At 42.7% G+C, this 22,042-nt stretch overlaps 1 protein-coding gene across 1 annotated transcript in view; it reads right to left on the reverse strand.

Moving 5' to 3' along the window:
- The window catches only part of ANKFY1 (ankyrin repeat and FYVE domain containing 1), a 133,512-nt gene that overhangs the window by 70,575 nt on the left and 40,895 nt on the right, over positions 1–22,042 (reverse strand). Inside the window, 5 exon segments of the mRNA XM_029612076.1 lie at positions 355–459; positions 462–519; positions 8,676–8,825; positions 14,494–14,617; positions 21,367–21,502. Of these exon segments, the coding sequence (XP_029467936.1) occupies positions 355–459; positions 462–519; positions 8,676–8,825; positions 14,494–14,617; positions 21,367–21,502 (573 nt within the window).

Consider the following 22,042-nt stretch of genomic DNA (forward strand, 5'->3'; position numbering starts at 1 on the left):
GTTTAAAGAAAAATCAAAAACATTTTGATTTGAGAGATACAATACACTGAGAAAACTATAGCCTTGGGTCTTCTGTACTAATGTATTAACTTAACCTGTGCTAAGGAAAAGTAAAGTTTGTTTTTTTTTAATAAATTCTGTACATACAAAGAAAGAATTTACAAGAAACTACTTGGACATGTACTGGTATGCTCAAAGTGTGTCCTTAAATGACTCAACTAGTAAAGCCTGAGGTAGAACATCTAATGCATGAACTTCAATCACACTTTAATGGAAAAAAGGAAGGCCCTCTACTGATAAGGTTCAAAGCACAGCCAGGGTTTTCTTGACCTTGAAAATGCCTGGTAGTCTTACCTCTCTGAATGGCTTTGTGCAATAGACTCCAGCCCTTTTTGTCCACCATGTCTACGTCAGCTTTGTTATTCACCAGGGTGGTTGCGATACTCTCCAGTCTCCGAAAAGAGCAAGGTCCAAGGCAAGGTCTCCATTGTGGTCCAGTTCATTCAGTTTTCTAGGCAACTACAAAAACATAGTGGAGCTGTGTTTCATTAAAACAAAGTGCAGTGTTCTGGTCACCATACTGGTCCTGGAACCCACATCATGTTAAAATGTCTCTTTAAAAAAAAAACCAAAAAAACTCTACAATCTGTTAGCCCTTTATAAGCTATTATTGGCCAGCCAAGTATTGCCTAGAAATAACTTAAAATGTAAGCCCAAAATGCATTTTAAGAAAGCTGATATGCAGTAGTTAAAGCACTGTGAGGCCCAGACAGCTGTGAATTACTTCTATGGCTGACGTTAACTTTCTATGTCAACTTTCTGCTTTCTACAGAACTATTCTTTCAGCATCAAGGAAAAGAGAAAGCTGACAGAACTAGCTGTAACTGTGACTGTGAGCTGTTTGAGTCCACAACACTTAACTCTTGTTCATTAGCTTTCTTAAAAATGCAATTTTAGACAATGGAGGAAGTGATGTCATCAAGAGAGATGGAAGCTTGAGCATGGAGCTCCTCTCCCTACTTAGCTTTTCGTGATTAAATGGAGCATTAAAAGCATTTTTTTTTCACCAAGGCGGGCGAAGCTGCTTCAGGGAACAGTGTGATGGCTGCGAAGAGAAAATCCATTGATTTTCGCCAGTTCTCCTATCAGAAAAGCAGTGCTGCAGAAGATGAGGAAGGCTGTGTTGACAATGGCCCTAGCGGCCCTGCAGAGGACTCGAGACCTGATGACACACTAAATAATACCTCGGCAGACCTCCCTTCTCACGCAGAATTCAGGGATTGGTTCTGTAGCTTGAGAAAAGAACTGAAAGACTACAAAAGAGAATTATTGGAGATGATGGAAGAGATTAAAGAGGAAATAGTGAGTCTGGGTCATCGAGTGGATGATTTAGACAACTGAATGGACTTTCAGGCAGATGCTACTAAACATCTTCAGGAAGCCTGTATGATCTGGAGAATCGAGCTAGGAGGGGAAATCTCCGCTTTCAAGGATTTCAGGACTCACAAGAGAATGCAGACTGTATGCTTCTATAAGCATCTCCTGGCTATTTCCAACCCGGAAGGTGAGACTGATTCTCTTGATATCAAACTGGATAGAGTTCACCGGGTGCTGGGTGTAGCTAATAATAATCGCATTAGAGACATTATAGTCTGTTTTCATGATTTTTCAATAAAAGAAAGAGAGTGGTCGTAGCTGCTAGAAGACAACTTATATGGGCCTGGGAAGGCCAGGAGACAGGTCAGCATAGACTATTGCAAGTTACCCTACAGAACAGGTAAGAATTGCAGGAAGCCACAGCTTTCTGCATCAATAAACAACAAATATAGATGGTTACATCCATTTGGCTTAACCTTTTCTAGTGATGGTGTGACCTCCAAGATTCGCTCTGCATCAGAAACCGCCATTGTTATTAAGGATCAAGGATTTGTTAGTTCCTCACTATAGCAGAAACCAGCTAAAGCCCTTTCTACAAAAGAAACGCTTCCTAGATGGCAGCACGTAGGCACTCACAACAATAGACTAAAGAGGAATTCAGAAGGGCACTTTGCTGCAAAGAATATTACTTGACTCTCCTATTTGATGGGTCTTTGTCGCTTTTTGTGATCCTTCACAACTTGTTAGACCAGAGGTTTCTCCGTGTTCTATGCTCACATGATTGATGTCCAATTAGTTTTTTACTCCAGGCAATTTTGATGTCTTCTTTTCTTGCCTTTCACCTTTGTTTCTAGTTTTCTTTTTCTAGGTAAGGGAGAGTTCCGCCAACTTGATGACCACACTTTCTTCTCTGGAGACGGCATGGATGATCAGCAGGGAGGTTTCAGCAGATCTGTTTTGTTCTCAACAGGGGGTTTATTTGGGTGATAATGGGTTGGGGTTATACTCAAACCCTTCTATTTGTGTTCTTATAAGTTTCCATAACTATTTGCTAATATTACTAATTTACAAGGAATATAAGTTGTAATGGTCTCTGTTCTTTTCCATTGCTAACTGGGGATGTGATTACTGGATTGGGACCTATTACTCTGGATCGGTGTTTATTCCATCTTACATCGCTCAGTATTTAGATCTATTGTTTTAAAGGATTATATTGCTTATTTCCAATGTTTATTATTGCTAATGGCTTGTTTTGATTAGTATCTATTAATGTTAAGGGGCTCAATTCTCCTTTCAAATGAAATTTGTTTTACAGGGAAATGGAAAATCTCAGGGCAGATATATTTGTCCAGAAGACCCATCTAAAAAGTACATATGAGAACCTGCTTAAATCTATTAAGTATTCTCACTGCTTTTTCATTCCTTGTTTCAAAAATGCTAAATATACGGGCGTTAGCATAATGCCCTCCAGAGATTTTGTTTTTGATTATAATTTATGCATAACAGATCCCATGGGTAGGTACTTGTTACTGAAGTTCTCGGTTAATGGTATTCCATATACTCTTGTAAATATATACGTTCCTAATAAGGACCAGGGGTTGTTTTTTAAGACGTTACATCAAATATTGCTGACCTCTTGTCTGGTACCTTAATTCTTGGTGGAGATTTTAATTTGACTAAATCTCGTGCTTTAGATACCTCTCAGAGATCTTCCTCAGTGTCCCACTATCAAAGAGAAAAATTAAAAGAATTTATGCAAGATTGACACCTGATTGATGTTTGGAGAACGTTTTTTCCCCACATCTCATTCCTAACTTTTTATTCTCATTCACATGATTCTCATTCGAGAACTGATTACTTTCAATTGGACAAGTCTATTCTCAATAAGGTAACCTAAGCAGGAATAGAGACTATAGTGTGGTCCAATCATGCCATGGTTTGAGTGAACATTAACCTTTGATAATTATGAAGGGGGAAAACATTTTGGTGACTGAATGACTCATTGCTACTAGATAACGATTACAATACTATTCTGTCCAACAATATTCAGGATTTCTTGGCTAGGAATGATATTGTAGACTCCTCCCCCATAAGGCTTATGTACGTGATCTCAAGGGCATCCTATCTTAAAAAATGGAAGGAACAAGATTGCCAGGCTTTACACCATAAAATTCAGTATTTGTTTTAGAAACATCGATCTGATGGTTCCAAGAAAACATTATTTAAGCTTTCTTTGCCCATAAAGAACTGAAAAGATTTGAGGCATTTCATTTAGTGCATATATTGGAATTTACCAAGCAGGAATATTTTGAAGGGGGAGAAAAAGCTGGTAAGTTGCTAGCCAACAAATTAAAGACAATTTTTCTCCAAGGCCACATATTGAAAAGAAAAAGATGAATCTGGTGCCATTCTTACTAGCAATTCTGATATTCGAAATAGGTTTCTTAGTTTCATGGATATCTATATAGGGCAGACACTCTCATTTCTCCTGTTATGATTGAGAGCTATTTTCATGATATCCCTTTGCCAGTACTGACAGCGAATATGCGAGATGAGTTGGATAAAAAGATCTCTAGTCCGGAGATTCTTTTTGCTGTTAAGACCCTTAAAATAGGTAAGGCCCCTGGGTCCTGACGGATTGTCTACAAACAATTCGCACCTTTCCTTGTAGCACATTTGCAAAAAGTATTTAATTTTTTGAGAAATGGATGATCATTACATTTCAATTCCAATGTGGCAGGCATCACCATCATAGCTAAACTTGGACATGATCCTACAGTCTGCGGGTCTTATTGGCTTATTTCTTTAATCAATCTTGATCTCAAAAGTTTTGCCAAAATATTAGCGAGCCTTAATAAATTCATTGGACAACTTGTATACCTGGATCAAGTGGGTTTTATCCTGGGGAGGATATCTGCGGGTAATGTCCATAAATTAGTGAACATATTGTGGTGGCTCATAGAGACAATATAGATTCTATTTTTCTCTCCATCGATGCTGAAAAAGCATTTGATAAGGTGCATTGGCCCTTTTTATTCTATACCTTAGAGAAAATAGGTTTTGGTGATTTTTTTCATTCTTGGATCTGCAAACTTTATGATCAACCAAGGGCTTGTGTCAAAGTAAATGGGGGGTATTCAGGCTTTTTTTCAGTTGAAAGAGATACTCATAAAGGATGCCCATTATCCTCGCTATTATTTGCTCTTTTTCTTGAACCCATGGCTATTAAAGTTCAAAACCATCAAAATGTTTTGTCAATTACCAGGGTAAGAAATTTTCCTTTAATGAGCCATCCCACCTGGAAAATTTCTTAAGGGATAAAACCAGTCTAGGTAAGATTTCTAACATGTCAGAAGTATCGGTTGCATAAGAATAAATAGAAATCACTCCCTTTATAGTTTGAATGATGTATTATTTATGGTTAGTCAGGAACCCCCACATTATAGATTCACGTGTGAGATATATTGAGATGTCTGGTCATTGGATTTTTGTGATTTATGAATGTCTCTCATTGTGATTACTTACATTATATGTTTTAATTTGGAAAATCTGAATAAAGAGTTAATTACAAAAAAAAAAGTTCAAAACCATCCATTCATTTCTGGTTGGATAAACAGATGTTCAAACTTTCTCTCTTTGCTGACGATATCATGTTTAGTCTTTCTGAACCTCATACATCCTTGATGGCTGTAGAAAAAGAATTCAGTGACTTCAGTAAGGTATCTGGCATTAAGATTAATTGGGAAAAATCAGAAATTCTCAATATATCTTGTAGTCCAGATGCAGAAATCTCTTTACGATTACAACATCCGTTTAAATGGACATCATGTAAAATTAAATATCTGAAGATTTGGCAAGATCTTGAAAAATGAAATCAGCTATCTTTTTCATGGCTAGGGAAAACAGCAGCTATAAAGATGAATGTTTTACAGAGATTGCTCTATTCGTTCCAAACTTTACCTATCCCTATATGGAAAAGACATCCTCCTCGGATTAGTAGTCATGTATTAGACAAGCCCAAAAATGATGGAGGTCTTGGTGTACCGAATATCCAGTGGTTTATGCTGCTGCCCATTTGTGCCCTATGATAGAGTGGCACACTATGCATAGTACTAAGCACTGGATTACAATAGAGCAGTTTTGGATGAATCATATGCCTTTATCAGCCATTATCTGGCGGCAGAGTTGTACCTGGCGAGAATGTTCTGAAATGGCATCCATGACTCGTCATACCCTGAATGGCTGGAAAACGTGGAAAACTAAATTAGTGAGGTCAAGGGAGTATGTCCATTCCAAACATCTATTTCATAACATTTCCTTTTCTCCCTGTGTTCCTCTGCAATCCTTTAAAATTTGGAAAGCTTGTGGAGGTGTACACCTCAAACATCTATGGGGAGGCGGGTCGGGTTGTTTCATTTGACACCTTACAATTCAATAACCACCTCCCTCAATTTGAATTCCTCTCCTATCGGCAGCTTTATCATTTCCTGCAGAATATCAAGGTGGGAGTTCATTTGGGATTTTGAAAACCTCTTTTTGAAGGGGGTTTTGTTCCATGGTGAGTAGCATGAAAGGATCCATATCTAAAATATACATGCTGTTGAACACTAAAATGAAAGCCAAACCGGTTCATATTCGGGCTTGGGAAAAGGATCTGAACTGTGAGATTTCAGAGGAGGAATGGAATGTTATTTTCATCAGGATTAGCAAATCTTCAATTTCATCTTTAATAGTGGAAAATAGTTATAAAATGTGGTACAGATGGTACTATACTCCTGAAAAATTACAAAAATATATGCAAGTCTCAGTGGTCTTTGCTGAAGAGGATGTGCTGTTGTGGGATCTTTTATCCATATATGGTGGGAATGCTGCATCATTTCCTCATTTTGGTAGCGAGTAATGGTTCTTATCTCTGAAATGATTTCTGATACAATTCAGCTACAAGCAGAAGTTGCTCTTCTTAATTGCCCGGCTCATTGTGAGAGTTCTGCTTCCCAATTTTTGATTCAATAGATTTGCACAGTGGCCTGGATTGAAATTGCCGGAGCTTGGAAACAGCAGGATGCCACTCACTTAAGAAATTTTACCTGATATGGGGAGCCCTATCTGCAATGGAGAAAATCTGCTCAATGTTGGACTTAGCACATGGGCCTTTGCATAGGTCTTTTTTCTTTAACTTACTGCCTTATATGCCTTGATATGGAATAATATCCACCTTTATTTTCTTATGTAGCACCATGGTGAGTGAAACTTTTAGAGATGGATATTTGGAATTATGCTCAGACTCTGGTTATAACTATTATTATTACTGGTTTTATGGCCTCTGCCAACTGATGAAGGGTTGGAGGGAGGTTGGGTGGGGTGGGGTTGGGGAAATAACCACAAAATGCTTGTTGTCTCAGGTTTTTGTTACTTTAATGATTCTTTATTTCTTGGACACAATGTTTGTATTATTCTACATGATGACAACAAAAAAATTATTAAAAAAAAAAAATGCAATTTTAGGGCCTGCCTATGGCTCAAGTGGCAAGTATTGTCTGATTCAATTTCTTGGCTGGGAATGCTGCAGAGGCAGTGTACATAGCTCCTGGGGGCTGGTGGTTGAAGGGATTCTGTCATTACTCTATGGTGACACCTAGTGGCCCAATTCAGGGCTTACATTAGTTAAGTTCCTGAGGGAGCTGATGTTTGTGGCCCCTGGTTGAGGAATGTTATTGCGATGGCTGGGCTGAGTTGGGATGGGGATATAAAAACATGGGAAGAAAAACCGGTGGTTGTGAATGAAAGCTCATGGTGCTCAACTGATGGTTCCAATTGAGTTGGTAGCGTAAAGAGCAGGAATAGACTGCAAAGCTAACAAAAAAGCACAGATATTTTATCGTAAATAATAAGTTATTACTGAAACGAATTCCCTGACCAGTAATAACTTATAAAGGGCTATCTTTATCATAAGGAACATGCTTCTTTCAATCTTATGCTGCAAAACCAGATTTAATTTATAAGATTGTAAAAGAATAAAAATGATGCCCCAGGACTTGTCTTCTACTTTCCAGCTGATGTAGCCAAAACATTTGAAAAGATTCTTTAAAGCAGTGGTAATGAGTACTAGAACTTTCTTCCTTACCATCACCAACACAACGAGGTCAGAATCTATACATCCTTCAGGATAAATTAAAAAGGTAAAGATTCAGCAGTGAAATTCCCCTTGTTTTTAATAACTGTTTTTACACAAGTATTTTGGAACACCACTGCCATGTCTGTGAATTTCTTTGTCTGACCTCATTCTTCTTTTTCTCAGCTGTAAAACCTGTAAGACTTTCTCCCCACTGCCTGCCTTAATTGTTACCGTCTGGTTCTTAAAATGCAATTGAATAATGCTCTAATGTTAGTCACATTCTGATCTCCAGAGATCTCTTCCTGAACTCTATAAACTACCAAAAGTCTTTTGAAATATCTCCAGTTTCCATTGCCCCACTTCCTTTAGTATTCTAGAACATATGTGAGCTTGAACTGAGTGCAGAGACCGCATTTTCAGCACCATCTGCAGTGCCTTCTCCATGTCTCTAGCTGGCATTTCTCGCCTTTTGCCCCTGGAAAAATCTAAGCCTAGCTTTAAAGGAAAAATATACTCAATGATGTATATAATTAATCACAATTCTAGTTCCAGATTATCTGCTTCTGTCTTCCTTGTTCAGTGCTTATACCTTGTTCCCTTCTAAAGTGACAAAGGCTTATGAGATTGCCATAATTGTGAGTCCGCATGTCCCCCCTCCAACCCCAAACTTGTGTGTTTAGTGTGCTATCACCACAAAAGTTTTAGGACATTACAGGGGTCCAAAGGGATCCTGATGGGTATATTTTTTTTTGATCCGTGCATATGCTCAGACATGCATGCACATGTTCCTGCAAGTGGGCTCCATTAGTTCTGCATCTCCCAGATGTTTAACTAAGTTTGTGTGTTAGTGAATGTCTATAGAGAAGCAGAAATTGATGAGAGATAAACTGCTAAACACTTACTAATACTGTAGCAAGACTTTAACAAGACTTTTCTTGTTAATGCCTTTAATTTTTCCCTTACTAGAAAAATGATGCCGACAAGTCAAAAAAGCTGCTTTAGAAATCTCCAAATACCTCTATTTCCCCTTGTGTGAGCTACAAAATTCTTAGACACAACTCTTGGACAACAGCTCAGCATATACCAACTATGAACGCTGTCAGTCTAGTTTTACAGGCACCTATATAGCAATTAATTCAGCCAATTTACATTTGATCCAGTAAGAGCACATGGCGTATCATACCTGAGCATCCATTTCGATGAGGTACAGAAAGACAACATCTTCCCTTTCCACCTTAATAGCTTTATGCAAGGGAAACTCTGTCTTTGATTTGATCATCTTGTACAGCAGCTGAGCACTCATGGTGCTGAAGTCTTCTTTCCTCAAATCATCCTGTGGACAAAATCAGACAAAAAAATAAAACATGGAAAACAAATTAATGAACAGACATTATCAATTAATCTTTAAAAAAAAAAAAAAAAAGGTGCAGCACAATCCAATGACCTCTCAAGAACTGTGCTCTGGCTGGAATGAGCTGCAAGTTCAGAGAACGAGTGAAAGCAATGAAGGAAAACTGCTAAGAGATTTTGTACAAACATTTTTTAATGCATACATTTTAAACAGTCTACACTTCATGCAAATTACAGTTGTTTTCATAATGTAAATTAAATTATAAAACAGTGTCTCCTGAAAAAATATCCAAAATATGTTAAACTGGATCCACTATATAATACATTTTCTGCATTTCACTGCTCTAATTTTTAAATGGTCCATTTTAGAGATTTTTTTTCTCTTTTCCTGATCAGGCTCACTAGTGTCTGATGGAACTATTTATTTATTTAAGAATTGCTTATAGCTCACAAACCATAGCGGTAGCCATTCTAAGCAGAGTGTAAGATGCCTCCTTCTCTGTTTTTGCAAAAGGCATCTGTAATATCCCCAGATGTCTCCCCCTCTTCCCCCATCAGACCTGTTGAATAGGAAAATGAGATTTGACAATGTAGAAGAAAAGACCGAGCTACAAACGGGAAAAACAAACCTGAGAGGTGCACTAATGATCATATTTAAACTGAATGCTCAAGAAACATTTTCTACTAATTCCACACCACCTGGAGATGAAAGAACTAGCTGAATTACTTAGCCAGAGGGGATGAAGATCATTGAATGTGTCCCACAAATTTGACAATAATATTTTTGTTGTCTGTTATAACATATACAAAGACCAAATGATCACAAAATCTTACAATCGGATGAGTACTCCTATATTTGACAAACTCTCAGTGAGTATGTGGCACACCTTCTTTAACAGAGGTACAGGTTAGTGTAGCTTGGGTTTTCTAAGAAAAGGATCTGTATGTTTCATGGGCCTAGATGTGCAAGGTTTCAAGAAAAAAATAAGCAAGAACATCCCAACAAAAACAAAGCCAGTGGGAGAACTGAGGAGAGGATCACCTTGCTGGCGGCTGGAAAGAATCAGTAAGTACTGCTTGGAGAAATTTGTAAAACTTAAAAGTACTGGGGAGAAGAAAACTAGGGTATATTATTTAGTGTGTTCATGTGTTTTGTTTTAAATAGGTAGTCAGAAAGTCAGGCAACAAACAGAAGTTTGTGTGTTGGGGAAGAGAATAATTTATTTATTTGTTAACTTTTCTATACCAATATTAGTGGGGACATCATATCGGTTTACAGCAGAACTAAAAGTATGTAAAATACAATGAACAGGAAGATGGGAGGGATTACATAGGAGCAAAGAACTAGCAAGGAAAAGAGAGAGATCAAGACCAATACGAACCCTTAACAATAGGAGCCCTTAAATCACAAAATTGTGAAGCAAAATTATATATGTGTATATGTATGTATAAGTATAATAAAACTATGTACAAGGATTCAGTTAAAAACTGGCTTGGAGCGCATGTGGGACAGGGGAGAGCTGGAGGCAGGGGTTATTGAGGGTAAGCCTGTTTGAAGAGCCAAGTCTTTAGGTTAGCTCTGAATTTGGAGGTGCCTGTTTCAAGCCGGAGGTTGGTGGGTAAGGAGTCCCAGTGTGAGGGCCCAGCGATGGAGAGGGCTCGGTCTCTCGTGGAGGTAAGGTGTGCCTTCTTTAGGGAAGGCACATGAAGGGTCCCATTATTGGAGGCTATGGTGGGTCGGTTGGAGCATATGGGGCGGAATGGCTCATCTAGCCAGTTAGAGTTGTGCGTGTATATGGTTTTATGGATCAGGGTTAGGGTTTTATATAGGATGCGGGAGGGGATCGAGAGCCAGTGCAAGTCTTTAAGGCTAGGAGTGATGTGGTCATATTTGCGGGCGTTGGAAATGGTTCTCGCTACTGCGTTTTGCAGCATTTGGAGAGGTTTTAAAGAAGAGTAGGGGAGGCCTAGGAAAAGGGAGTTACAGTAGTCGACTTTTGTTGATAGCGTGGCTTGAATGACAGTGCGGAAGTCACTGGCATGGAGTAATGGTTTTAACTTTTTCATCACATTCAGTTTGTAGAAGCCTTCCTTGAGGATTGATTTGATGTGTGTTTTTAGGTTCAGTTGCTGGTCGATCTGAACCCCGAGGTTTCGTGCATAAGGCTGCATGGGAAAGGCGTTATAGGCTGGATCATTTGCAAGGGCGGGTTTGGGGGGTATATGTTGAGAGATGAGGAGCAGTTCCGTTTTGGAGGTGTTTAAAGCGAGGTGGAGATTAGAGAGGAGGGTGTTAATGGAAGCAAGATAGTTCTTCCAGAATTCAATAGTTTAGTTAAGGAATCCTGAACGGGCATGATGATTTGCACGTCATCAGCATAAAGGTAGAATTTGAGGCCGAGATCAGCTAGGAGCTGGCAGAGAGGGGTGAGGTATATGTTGAATAGGGTAGATGAGAAGGAAGAGCCTTGGACAAGCTTTCACGCAATGATCATCGATTAATCTGAAATACCGTTTTCCTGTTTACTTTTCATCAGCTACCTGTTCCTGTTCTCTCCCCTACGTTTACTTCATTCTGCTAATCTCTCTGTTCTCCCTTCACGCCTGCTATCACTATTTGAAATATTTGTGACTTGACTTTAAATAATGGAATAGGCCTGTAGCAAGTTAATTGCTTTTATCTCTCCAGCTTTGTTATTGAATTAGAATATGCCTTTGCTCTTTATAGTTAAAGGAGTTATAGTAGGCACTCCGGAGTTCCGTTATTTATGTTAAGCCTGTTGCTGTCATCTGTTTACTTCCTGTAAAGCCTGTTGCTAATTTATTGTTTACTGTAAACCGAGGTGATGTATATTTTTACGTGCCACGATATATAAGAATCACTAAATAAATAAATAAATTAATAAATAAACTCCTTGGGAGAGTGCGTGGTGGGTGAATTCAGCGTTGCCTATTTTGACGGAGAATTGTCTAATAGAAAGATAAGATGTGAACCATTGGAGTGCAGAGCCAGAGATGCCAAAATCAGCTAGACGGGAGAGGAGTTGTTTGTGGCTTATCGTATCAAAAGCGGCAGAAATGTCTAATAGGGCAAGGATGTAGCAGTGGCTTTGGTCCATGCCTCTGATGAGGTAGTCAGAGAGGGAGAGAAGGAGGGTTTCGATATTAAGATGCCTATGAAAGCCAAATTGAGAGGAGTGGAGTATCTTGTTGTTCTCAAGGTAGTCCGTTAGTTGGGTGTTGACTACCTTTTCCATGATTTTTGAGATGAAAGGGAGGTTGGAAATAGGACGAAAATTGGCTGGGTCCTTAGGGTCTAAAGAGGGTTTTTTGAGCAGGGGTTTGACTACTGCATGCTTGAGAGAGTCAGGGACTATGCCTGAGGAGAGGGAGCAGTTAATGATGTCTGCTATTGGTTTAGCTAAAGTGTCAGGTATGGTAAGGAGGGCTTTGGTGGGGACAGTGTCTGAGGGGTAGGTTGCAGGTTTCATCTTTTTGAGGATGGAAGCAATTTCGATGGGTGAGGTGGGGTCGATGGAGTCGAGCGTAGAGGCTATCGAGCGTGTGCCCAGGACAGGAAGGTGGGGATCGGGGTGAGTCCGAGGAGGAAGTTTGCTATTTTATTTTGAAAGAAGAGAGCCAATTCTTCACATTTACTACTGGCTTCATTGTCAGGAATGATGGGAAGGGCAGACTTGGTGAGATTGGTGACATAGGAAAAGAGGGCTTTCGGGTTGTAAAGGTAGTCATGAATTTTCTTGGAGTAGAATTCACGTTTAGTATTGAGGGTGGAGACTCTGTAGCGATGAAGGGCAGATTTGAAAGAGGAAACTTTTAGTGGGGAGGGGTCTTTGCGCCAAGCTCTTTCCTTTTGTCTGCGATCATTTTTCATTTGTTTTAAGTCAGCGGTATACCAAGGGTTTGGGTTTTTGGAAGCAGGGTTCAGATCGCGTCTGATTATCGGGCGTAGTTCATTTGCAATATTGAGGGTGAGGTTGTTCCAGGATTCGATCGCAGCATCCAGATTCGTACAATCAAGTTTTGACAGGGATCCAGAGAAGGCTGAGATGAGATCCTCACTGGGGCAGGATTTTCTGAATGTAATGGAGGTGTTGGAGGCAGGAAGGTCCAGGGAGGGTGTCTTTATGGAGAGGATGGTTTTGATAAGGGAGTGGTCCGACCAGGGAACAGGAGTACATGAGGGCGTGTTAGTGGAGCGGAAACAGGAAATAATGAACAGGAGATCTAGGGTATGCCCGGCTTTATGAGTAGGGGACGAGATGATTTGATTGTATCCAATGGCGTCTAGGGAGCTGAGGAATGCTTCGCATGACGATGACCAGGGAGAGGCGTCTACATGGAGATTAAAGTCTCCTAAAATGATGGCGGGGCATCAATGTTGATGTTGTCCATAATGAATTCGATGAGGGGGGGCGCGTTGGATTCTAGAAAGCCGGGGGAAGCATAGACAAGGCAAACCTGTAGCTCGTGGGATTTGTATAGCCCGATCTCCAATCTGGGAGGGGGTTCAATGTTGACAGGTTTGAGTTTTATGTGCTTTTTAACTGCTAGGAGGAGGCCTCCGCCTTGTTTCTTGGGTCTCGGAATGATGAAAATGTCATAAGTTAGAATGGGGAGCTGGTTGAGGAGGACAATGTCGGAGTCCTTGAGCCAGGTCTCTGTGACAGCGCAGATTTCCGGCTTACAATCAATCAAGAAGTCGTTAAGGATTATGGTTTTTTTGGAGAGTGACTGGGCGTTGAAGAGAATTAAGGATAAGGTTGAGAGTCCCAAGAATTGTGTAAGTGGGGAAATGAGGATGGGGAGAAGGGACTTACGATGGGCAGGAAGGTTGTGAAGGGTAGGGCGGGGAACTCTGCCGGTAGGGTAGTGGATCAGTGGGATTGGGAAATTTGGGTAGCTAGCCATTGTTGGGTTCGAAAATTGAGGTTCGAATGGATACAGTCTACAGCCGTAGGTCAGAGTGCTGGCTGTAGGTGCGTTGGCAGGAGAGGGTGGGGGAAGGGGGAAGAGAAGCGGCGTGAAGGGGGAGGAGGAGGGCTGCCAGGGGTAAGCAGAGAAACTAGCGTGTTAAGGGACGTCGGATAAGGGAGTGAGGTAAGGAAATACACATAAAGAGTGTGACGCCAGTTACAGGTGCAAGGAAATCAAAAAACAAGTAGATAGGCTGTAGAATAATTGATGATTTACCATGGGTAAGCATATGAGAGATTTTCAGTTCAAATTTTCAGCTAAGTACCATATACACACAGTTATGAGGAATGATGGCAGTGAGAAGATTGATAATCTGAGCAAGATGCAGAAGAAGCGTCGAGAGGCAGTTGTAGTTCTAGACCAGGGAAAGAAACGGTACAGCCTTGCAGTGTAATGCAGGTGAAAGGAGGGATGCCGGATGATCCGGCTTAGGGGGAGCACAAAGGGGCGCACAAAGGGGCAGGCTCCTTTGGTCGCGCTCCTTCGTGCGCGAGACACCGGAGGGTAGCTTTCTTATTTAACAGGTCCTCCTGGAACGGAACTGCTGCATGCAGGGGGTAGGGCACATAATTAAGCTCTGGAATTCATTGCCAAATAAAAAAAACAAAAAACAAGCCCTCCTTGGAGCACATTCTTAAAGAATAAATTGTGCTTACCCAATGACTGGCAATGATCTCAGCACAATAGTTCATCAGAGTACTGGCATTCAGTTCCTCTGCAGTCTGGTAGAAGCGGATACAGTTTCTGACATTCACCAGCGACATGACTCCCTTCTCACATCTGTCGGCATAAAGAAATTAAATGTGACATGGGCATCAGGAAAGGAAAATTTGTTCTTACCTACTAATTTTTGTTCCTGTAGTACCACAGCTTAGTCCAGACTCCTGGATTTTGTTTCCCTTCCAGCAGATGGAGACAGAGAAAGTTTCGCAGACACTACCACATAACCTGGTGTGCCACCTGCAGTCCTTCAGTATTGATAAGTACCCAAGCCAAGACAGCAAGCATAACAATAACTATCACAAAATCATATCCCCTGAACAAACAATGGGAAGTGGAAACTTAGAAGAGAGAACCTCACCCACAGTAAAAACGTGTAGGACTAACAAAACCTATGCCATTCTTCAGATTAATTACAATAAGATATCGAGCGGACTCTCCAAAATTCCTTTTCTAAACCGGGTGGGACTCTGGTCTGATCTGTGGTAGTACAGGAATGAAAATGAGCAGGTAAGAATCAATTATCCTTTCCCTGTACATTTGCAGATCAGCCAGACTCTGGGATGTATCCAAGCTTCCCTAAATGGGGTGGGACTGTAATAGTCCCACTTGAAGTACACTCTAACCAAGGCCCATGGCTTCTGGAGCCTGGACATCCAAATGATAATGTCTGACGAAAGTGTGCAAAGACTTCCAAGTAGGTAACCTGCAAATCTCTTGCAGTGACACTTGCTTACATTCGGCCCAGGATGCTGCCTGGGACCATCCGGTACCTTAGGCCCTCAGGTACCGGACGCCCCTGACAGATATACGCAGAGCCAATAGCTTCCTTAAACTACCATGCAATCATGGCTTTTGACGCCTTATGCCCCTTTTTTGCACCACTCCATAGCACAAAAAGGTGATCCAACAACTGGAAGCTGTTAGTAACTAAGATACTACAATAATGCGCGCTTGACATCCAAAAGCTGCTGTAGCCTCCAAGTTTGGGAAAGCCGGGAGCTCCACTGATTGATTTAAATGAAAAGATGATATCATCTTAGGCAGAAAGGCTGGAACCATTTGCAAGGAAACCCCGAAATCCAAAATTCTCAACATAAGGCTTGAAGCTCTGAGATCCGTCTAGTGGAACAAATTGCCACCAAGAAAACCACCTTCAAAGTGAGATCTTTTATAGTAGACCTTCTAATATGCTCAAACAGTGCCATACACATACCTTTGAGGACTAAATTAAGACTCCAGGAGGGACACAACTTCTGAACCAGAAGGCGCAAATGCTTCGTGCACCACATTCGGATGTGCAGTCACAGCCACTCCGTGCACTTTGCCTCGAAGACAACCTAATGCCACCACTTGAACTCTGAGGGAGTTAAAGGGCAAACCTTTCACCAAATCTCTTTGCAAGAAGGAAAGGATGTGTGCAGTGGAAGCTTGCATAGGAACACTCCCCTGCTCCGTGCACCAATCCTCAAAATCTCTCCAAATCCTCACATATGCCAAGGAGGTGCAAGACTTTCTAGCTTGCAAAAGAGTAGAAATAGCATCCTCAGAGTAACCTTTCTCTCTTAAGCGTTTCCTCTCAAAAGCCAAGCCGTGAGATAAAAGCAAGCTGCCTGTTCTGAAAATATGGAACCTTGGTGCAGAAATTTGGCAGATGAGCAAGTCTCAACGGGCCGTCCACCGCTAGATTGATCAGATAGAGCCACCAGAATCACGTCTCCCGGGTGAAGCTCTGCACACCGCAAAATCTTGCCCATCAGCGGCCACAGCGGAAACACATACAACAGAGTGTTTTGCGGCCAAGGAAGAACCAAGGCGTCAATTCCCTCCGCTCCATGCTCTTCTGTGACTGAAGAAGCGGGGTGCCTTGGCATTTCGCTGAGTTGCCATTAAATCCATGCGGGGCTTGCCCCCTGTAACAGATGAGAGCCATCACTTTCTCCAACAGCTCCCACTCCCCAGGATCCAGCTGTTGATGGCTGAGAAAATCCGCTTGCATACTGTTGATCCCGACTATGTGAGAAGCCATTATCAACATCAGATGATGCTCTTCCCAGTGGATTAGCTCCCAAGCTTCCTGAACAACTGCTCGATTCTTGGAACAACCCTGCCAGTTGATATAAGCCACCATCATCGTGTTGTCTGACAAGATCCTGACCGGACGGCCATGTCAGAGGAAGAAACACACGCAGCGTAAACCTCACCGCTCTCATCTCTAAGAGAATGATAGACCATGACACTTCCTCTGCTGACCCTGTACCAACAGGGCTTGGCAGACATCTACCCAAACAGAAAGACTGGCATCGGTGGTAACCAACATTCATTACCGGAACTTTCAAGTCAACTCCTCAACACAAGAGGTCCCAACCAAGCCACCACAAGAGACTGGATCTGGCTGAGTCCATAAGCAGTAGTGGAAGCTGGAATTGCTCAGACAATGGATCCCATCAGGAAAGTATCGCCGCCTGTAGAGGTCTCGTATGAGCAAACGCCCAAGGCACGAGATCCAACGTGGATGCCATGGAGCCGAGAACCTGTAGGTAATCCCAGACCCTGGGCACCTGTCTCTCCAGCAATCTGTGAACTTGTGAATGCAACTTGACAATGCGCTCCTCCGTATCGATGGAACTGCTCTCCTATGAGGAAAGACTAAATAGGTTAGGGCTGTTAAGCTTGGAGACGAGAAGGCTGAGGGGGGATATGATAGAGGTCTTTAAAATCATGAGATGTCTAGAACGGGTAAATATGAATCGGTTATTTACTCTTTCGGATAATAGAAGGACTAGGGGGCACTCCATGAAGCTAGCATGTAGCACATTTAAAACTAATCGGAGGAAATTCTTTTCACTCAACTCACAATTAAACTCTGGAATATGTTGCCAGGGAATGTGGTTAGTGCATTTAGTGTAGCTTGGTTTAAAAAAGGTTTGGATAAGATCTTAGATGAGAAGTCCATTACCTGCTATTAATCTAGTTGACTTAGAAAATAGCCATTGCTATTAGTAGCATCAATAGCATGTGATATACTTAGTTTTTGGGTACTTGCCAGGTACTTGTAGCCTGGATTGGCCACTGTTGGAAACAGGATGCTGGGCTTGATGGACCTTTGGTCTGACTCAGTATGACAATTTCTATTGTTCTAAATTCCAACACTTGAGATGGAACGGGATGACCCTTGGACCAATTCACAATCCAGCTGAGTGATCGCAAGCGCTGTGGCACCAGATCCAATGCTTGCCTGCAGTGGTCCTCCGACTTTGCCTGAATGAGCCAGTCATCTATATAAGGGTATACCAGCACCCTCTCCTTCCTAAAAGATGCTTCCACCATCACCTTGGTGAAAGTCTGTGGAGCCGTTGCCAGCCCGAACAGCAAATTGAAAAATTGAATACGCATGCCAAGGATTTTGAACTGAAGAAATCTCTGATGGTTGGGCCGGATTCCTATGTGCAAGCATGCCTCGGTCAGATTTAGAGACGCCAAGAACCCCTCCCCCCCCCCTCATGTGGACTGCTGCAATGACTGAGTGGAGAGTTTCCATAAGAAAACAAGGAACTTTGAGAGCAACATTTACTTTCTTCAAATCCAGAATTGGCAAAATGTCCCTTCTTTCTTTGGAACCACAAAATAAATGGAGTATCGTCCCGTTCCTTGTTTTTCCAAGGGAACAGGGACAATGGCTCCAAGCATCTGTAGACAGTCGAGGGTCTGCTGCACCACCCATCTCTTTTCCATGGAGGTGTAAGGGGAGACCATGAATAGGTCCCTTAAAGGACAAGCAAATTCTAAACCGTAACCTTGCTTTATCACACTTAAGACTCATTGGTCCGTAGTGATTTTGGCCCAGTCCTCATAAAAAAGAGTCAACTGACCCCCTATAACCGGGACGGAGGAGTGCACTGGCCTGACTTCATTGTGAGGATTTGGCGTCAGAGCCTCCCTGGCTTGAGCCATCCCTGTTCAGCTTCCAGCCTTGAAAGGATTGGTTCCAGGGCTGCTGCCTCCCCGAGGCCTGTATCTGGGTTCCACCCGAAGACCTCCCTTGCTGAAAACACCTATTCCCTCAAAACAGAGAGCATCCAGAAGAGAAACTCCTTGTCCCTTTTAAGCTTGTCCTCAGGTAACTTGTGAACTTTATTCTCTCCCAGATGCTCTATCAGCTCCTCCAAATCCTCTCCAAAGAGTAGCTTTCCCTTAAAGGGTAACGCTCCTAATAGAGACTTGGACGAAACATCCGCTGACCAGTTCCGCAACCAAAGAAGTCTCCTGGCCGAGATCGCCAACATCATTGTCCTAGAGAATGCCCTAATGAGGTCATACAGTGCATCAGTGCCATAGGCGACCACAGCTTCCAGTCACTCCACCTACTTTGCCTCCTGGGAGGACATGGATTTGTCAGTCTGCAACTGTTGCACCTAATGCAGCCCACCCTGAAGCATAAAACCACTGCACACCACAGCTCGTACACTTAGCGCAGACACCTCAAAAATCTTTTTAAGATGGACTTCAAGCTTCCTGTTCCATACATCCTTCAAAGCTGAAGAACCAGCCACTGGGATAGTTATCTTCTTAGCAACTGCCAAGATGGAGGCATCCACCTTTGGGATTCTCAGGAGCTCCAGAATGTCCTCAGCAACGGATATAATGTATTCATTGCTCTGCCCACTTTCAAACCAGTATCCAGAGTGTTTTACTCCCTGAGCACCAACCTTTAACCGACTTGTGGAATGAAAAAGCCTTCAGTGGATCCTATAAGCCATCCATGATTGCATCTATGTCCTCCTGATCAGACTCCTTCTGTGGAACCTTTATGCCTAATTCCACAAGAACACAGGGAATCAAGGGCCCCAATTCTTCCCTGCAGAACAACCGAACCACTTTGGAATCATCTTCTTCCACCGCTGGGAATTTCCCCGACTCTGCCTCTGGATCCTGTCCCCTAAGGGAAGGGTCTGTCTGCTGGGGACTATCTCCACCTGCACCATGCTCCGAATCGTCAGAGGAGTCATCTTTCGCCGCCCCTGCACGGGCAGGACTCACCAAACCCTGGTAGATGCAGAAGTCCCCAAGAGCCTGGACTTCTTTGGCCGTGGATCTTCTGACACTCCTTGTTTGGAAATATGCCACCCCACAGCTTTCCGTGCCAAATAAGCCTTGTGCAGCAAGAGGACAAAATCTAATGAAAAAGCGGATGAATCAGAGATCTCCCCTAGGAGGTCATTGTCCTCCCCTGAATGTCCCCCCTCTGGCCTCAGATCTGCCGGCGAAAGCGGAGGGGGGAGATCCCCTCTCCCTGCAAGAGCCTCTGTAGCAGCAGTGAATGACTTCAAAATGGCTCTGTTCCAGCGCTCACCAGAAATGGATCGACCCCTTCTTCCGATGCAGTCAAAGACTTCCCAGGCTCTCGCTATCGAGTCACAGCCTCCACAGTCACTCCCGTTGTGCCCGCTCTCCAGAGAGGCACCGGGAATGCTGGCCACATACGGTGCATTGGCAACCACGCAGCATGCTGCGGCCCTGTGCTGACCACGCAGCAGCCGCCTGAAGCAGAAAAACACTAGCGGGAGTCACTGGGACAAAGCCCCTGCTTAAAGCATCTGCATGCAACCATCACCGACTGGGAAAGCAATTAAAAACAACTGCTCCTGCACTTTTTTTTTTAAACTAGCTTCTTTCTAAACTTTATCAAAAAAACAAGAAAATTAAAGAACTTCCCTGAGGTGAAGATTGGCAGCAGGCTTCGCTAGTGCTCCTGGAGGCGAGGGAACTGAATCCACCAGCTGTCTGTCTCCAGGCATGAAAAGACTAAGTACCAAGGGTCCCCAACCCCCTGCTCATCCACCTCAAACCAGGAGGGATGGCCCCAGCAAGACCTACCAACCTCCTGGGAGGAAACTTCTCTAAACTGTGCTACATTTTCCTTTTCTTTTTTTTTTTTAATAGAACTGCAGGTTTTGCACCTCCTCCATCTGCTGGAGACAGAGAAATACTGAAGAACTGCAGGTAGCACACCAGGATATGTGGCAGTGTCTGTGAAACTTTCTCTGTCTCCATCCATCTACTGGAAAGGAGGCAAATCCCAGGAGTCTGGACTGATCTGAGTACATACAGGGAAAGGAAAATGTGTGTCAAATACTACAAAAATTAACTCCTTTCCATCCTGGAGAGTTACGTCTCTGAGGAGTTTTCTTAGTCAAACTTGTTCAAGAAAGAAATCCAAATGTTCCTAATTAAGCTCACTAGAAAATCTGAAACGACTCCAGCACAGGGCTCCCAAAATCTGTCCTAGTGACCCCACAACCAGCTTGGATTTCAGGCTAGCCATTTTAAATATACATGAAACAAATTTGCATATACAGTATCTCTAATGTATACAATTTATCTTCTGCATATTCACTATGGATATCCTGAAAACCTGACTGGCTGTGGGGTCAGCAGGACACGTTTGGGAAGCTCTGCAACTGATCCCCATCAATACCAAATATAAATGACATATGCCATTTCCCCAGCCTCCTCTTATGCAGCTCACACCCCATCAGGTTATTGAGGTCCTCTCACCATTTTTGCACATATGGATTTGTAAAATTAATTCTAAGCACATCAACTAAACAGTTTTGCCTATAGATAGGAAGATTGGGTCATACATAACATTTAACTAAACACCCAATTAAACAGGTCCAACACTAAGTTTTCCAGCAGAAACATTCTGGTTATAATTTTCTGCCATTTATTGAGGTTGATTTGACTCTCTGTAATTAAGGCACAGTCCTGTGAGTTCCTGACTTCAGAATTCAGTCATTGTCACTTGCCTTTCCCTCAAGAGCTGCAGCTGAAAGCGGTTTGCTAGTTTCATCAGCTCTGTCAGAAAGACGTCATCTTCCCTCAAATCCAGCTCATCTGTGTAGATCCACTGCAGCATTGCCATGGTGACCTCGGAGTTAGCGTCTGAAGAAGCGTCATACCGCCAAAAATGTAAAAAGAACAGAGACAAAAATCAGGAAAAAAAAGAAAAAATCCCCAATCTGATCATAGCAACATAGCAAATGACGCTATAAAAAGCCCAGTGGGGCCCATTCCAGTCTGCTCAGTTGTACCACATTGCCCAGGAGAGAGCCACGCTGCCAGCCATAGAAGCTTGACCGCTTGTAAGATATTGCGGTTTATCCAAGTCAGTTTGTCTTTTTTTTTTCCTCTTTGTTGGAGGCGCATGCAAGATCCCTTACTTAATCCAACACCCAGCCAACCCCTTCCCCCACCCCATGACAAATCGGTCTTTATTTATTTAAAGTTTTATTCTGTGAAACCATAGGGGTAGATTTTCAAAGGGGTACGCGCGTATCCGAAGACCTACCCCAAACCCCCCCTGCGCGCGCCGAGCCTATTTTGCATAGGCTCGGCGGCGCGCGCAAGCCCCGGGGCTTGCAAAAAGGGGCGGTCGGGGCGTGGTCACGGGGGCGTGTGGGCGGTCCGGGGGCGTGGCCGAGT

This window comes from Rhinatrema bivittatum, chromosome 8, assembly GCF_901001135.1.
Source record: "Rhinatrema bivittatum chromosome 8, aRhiBiv1.1, whole genome shotgun sequence".
NCBI classification, from domain to species: domain Eukaryota; kingdom Metazoa; phylum Chordata; class Amphibia; order Gymnophiona; family Rhinatrematidae; genus Rhinatrema; species Rhinatrema bivittatum.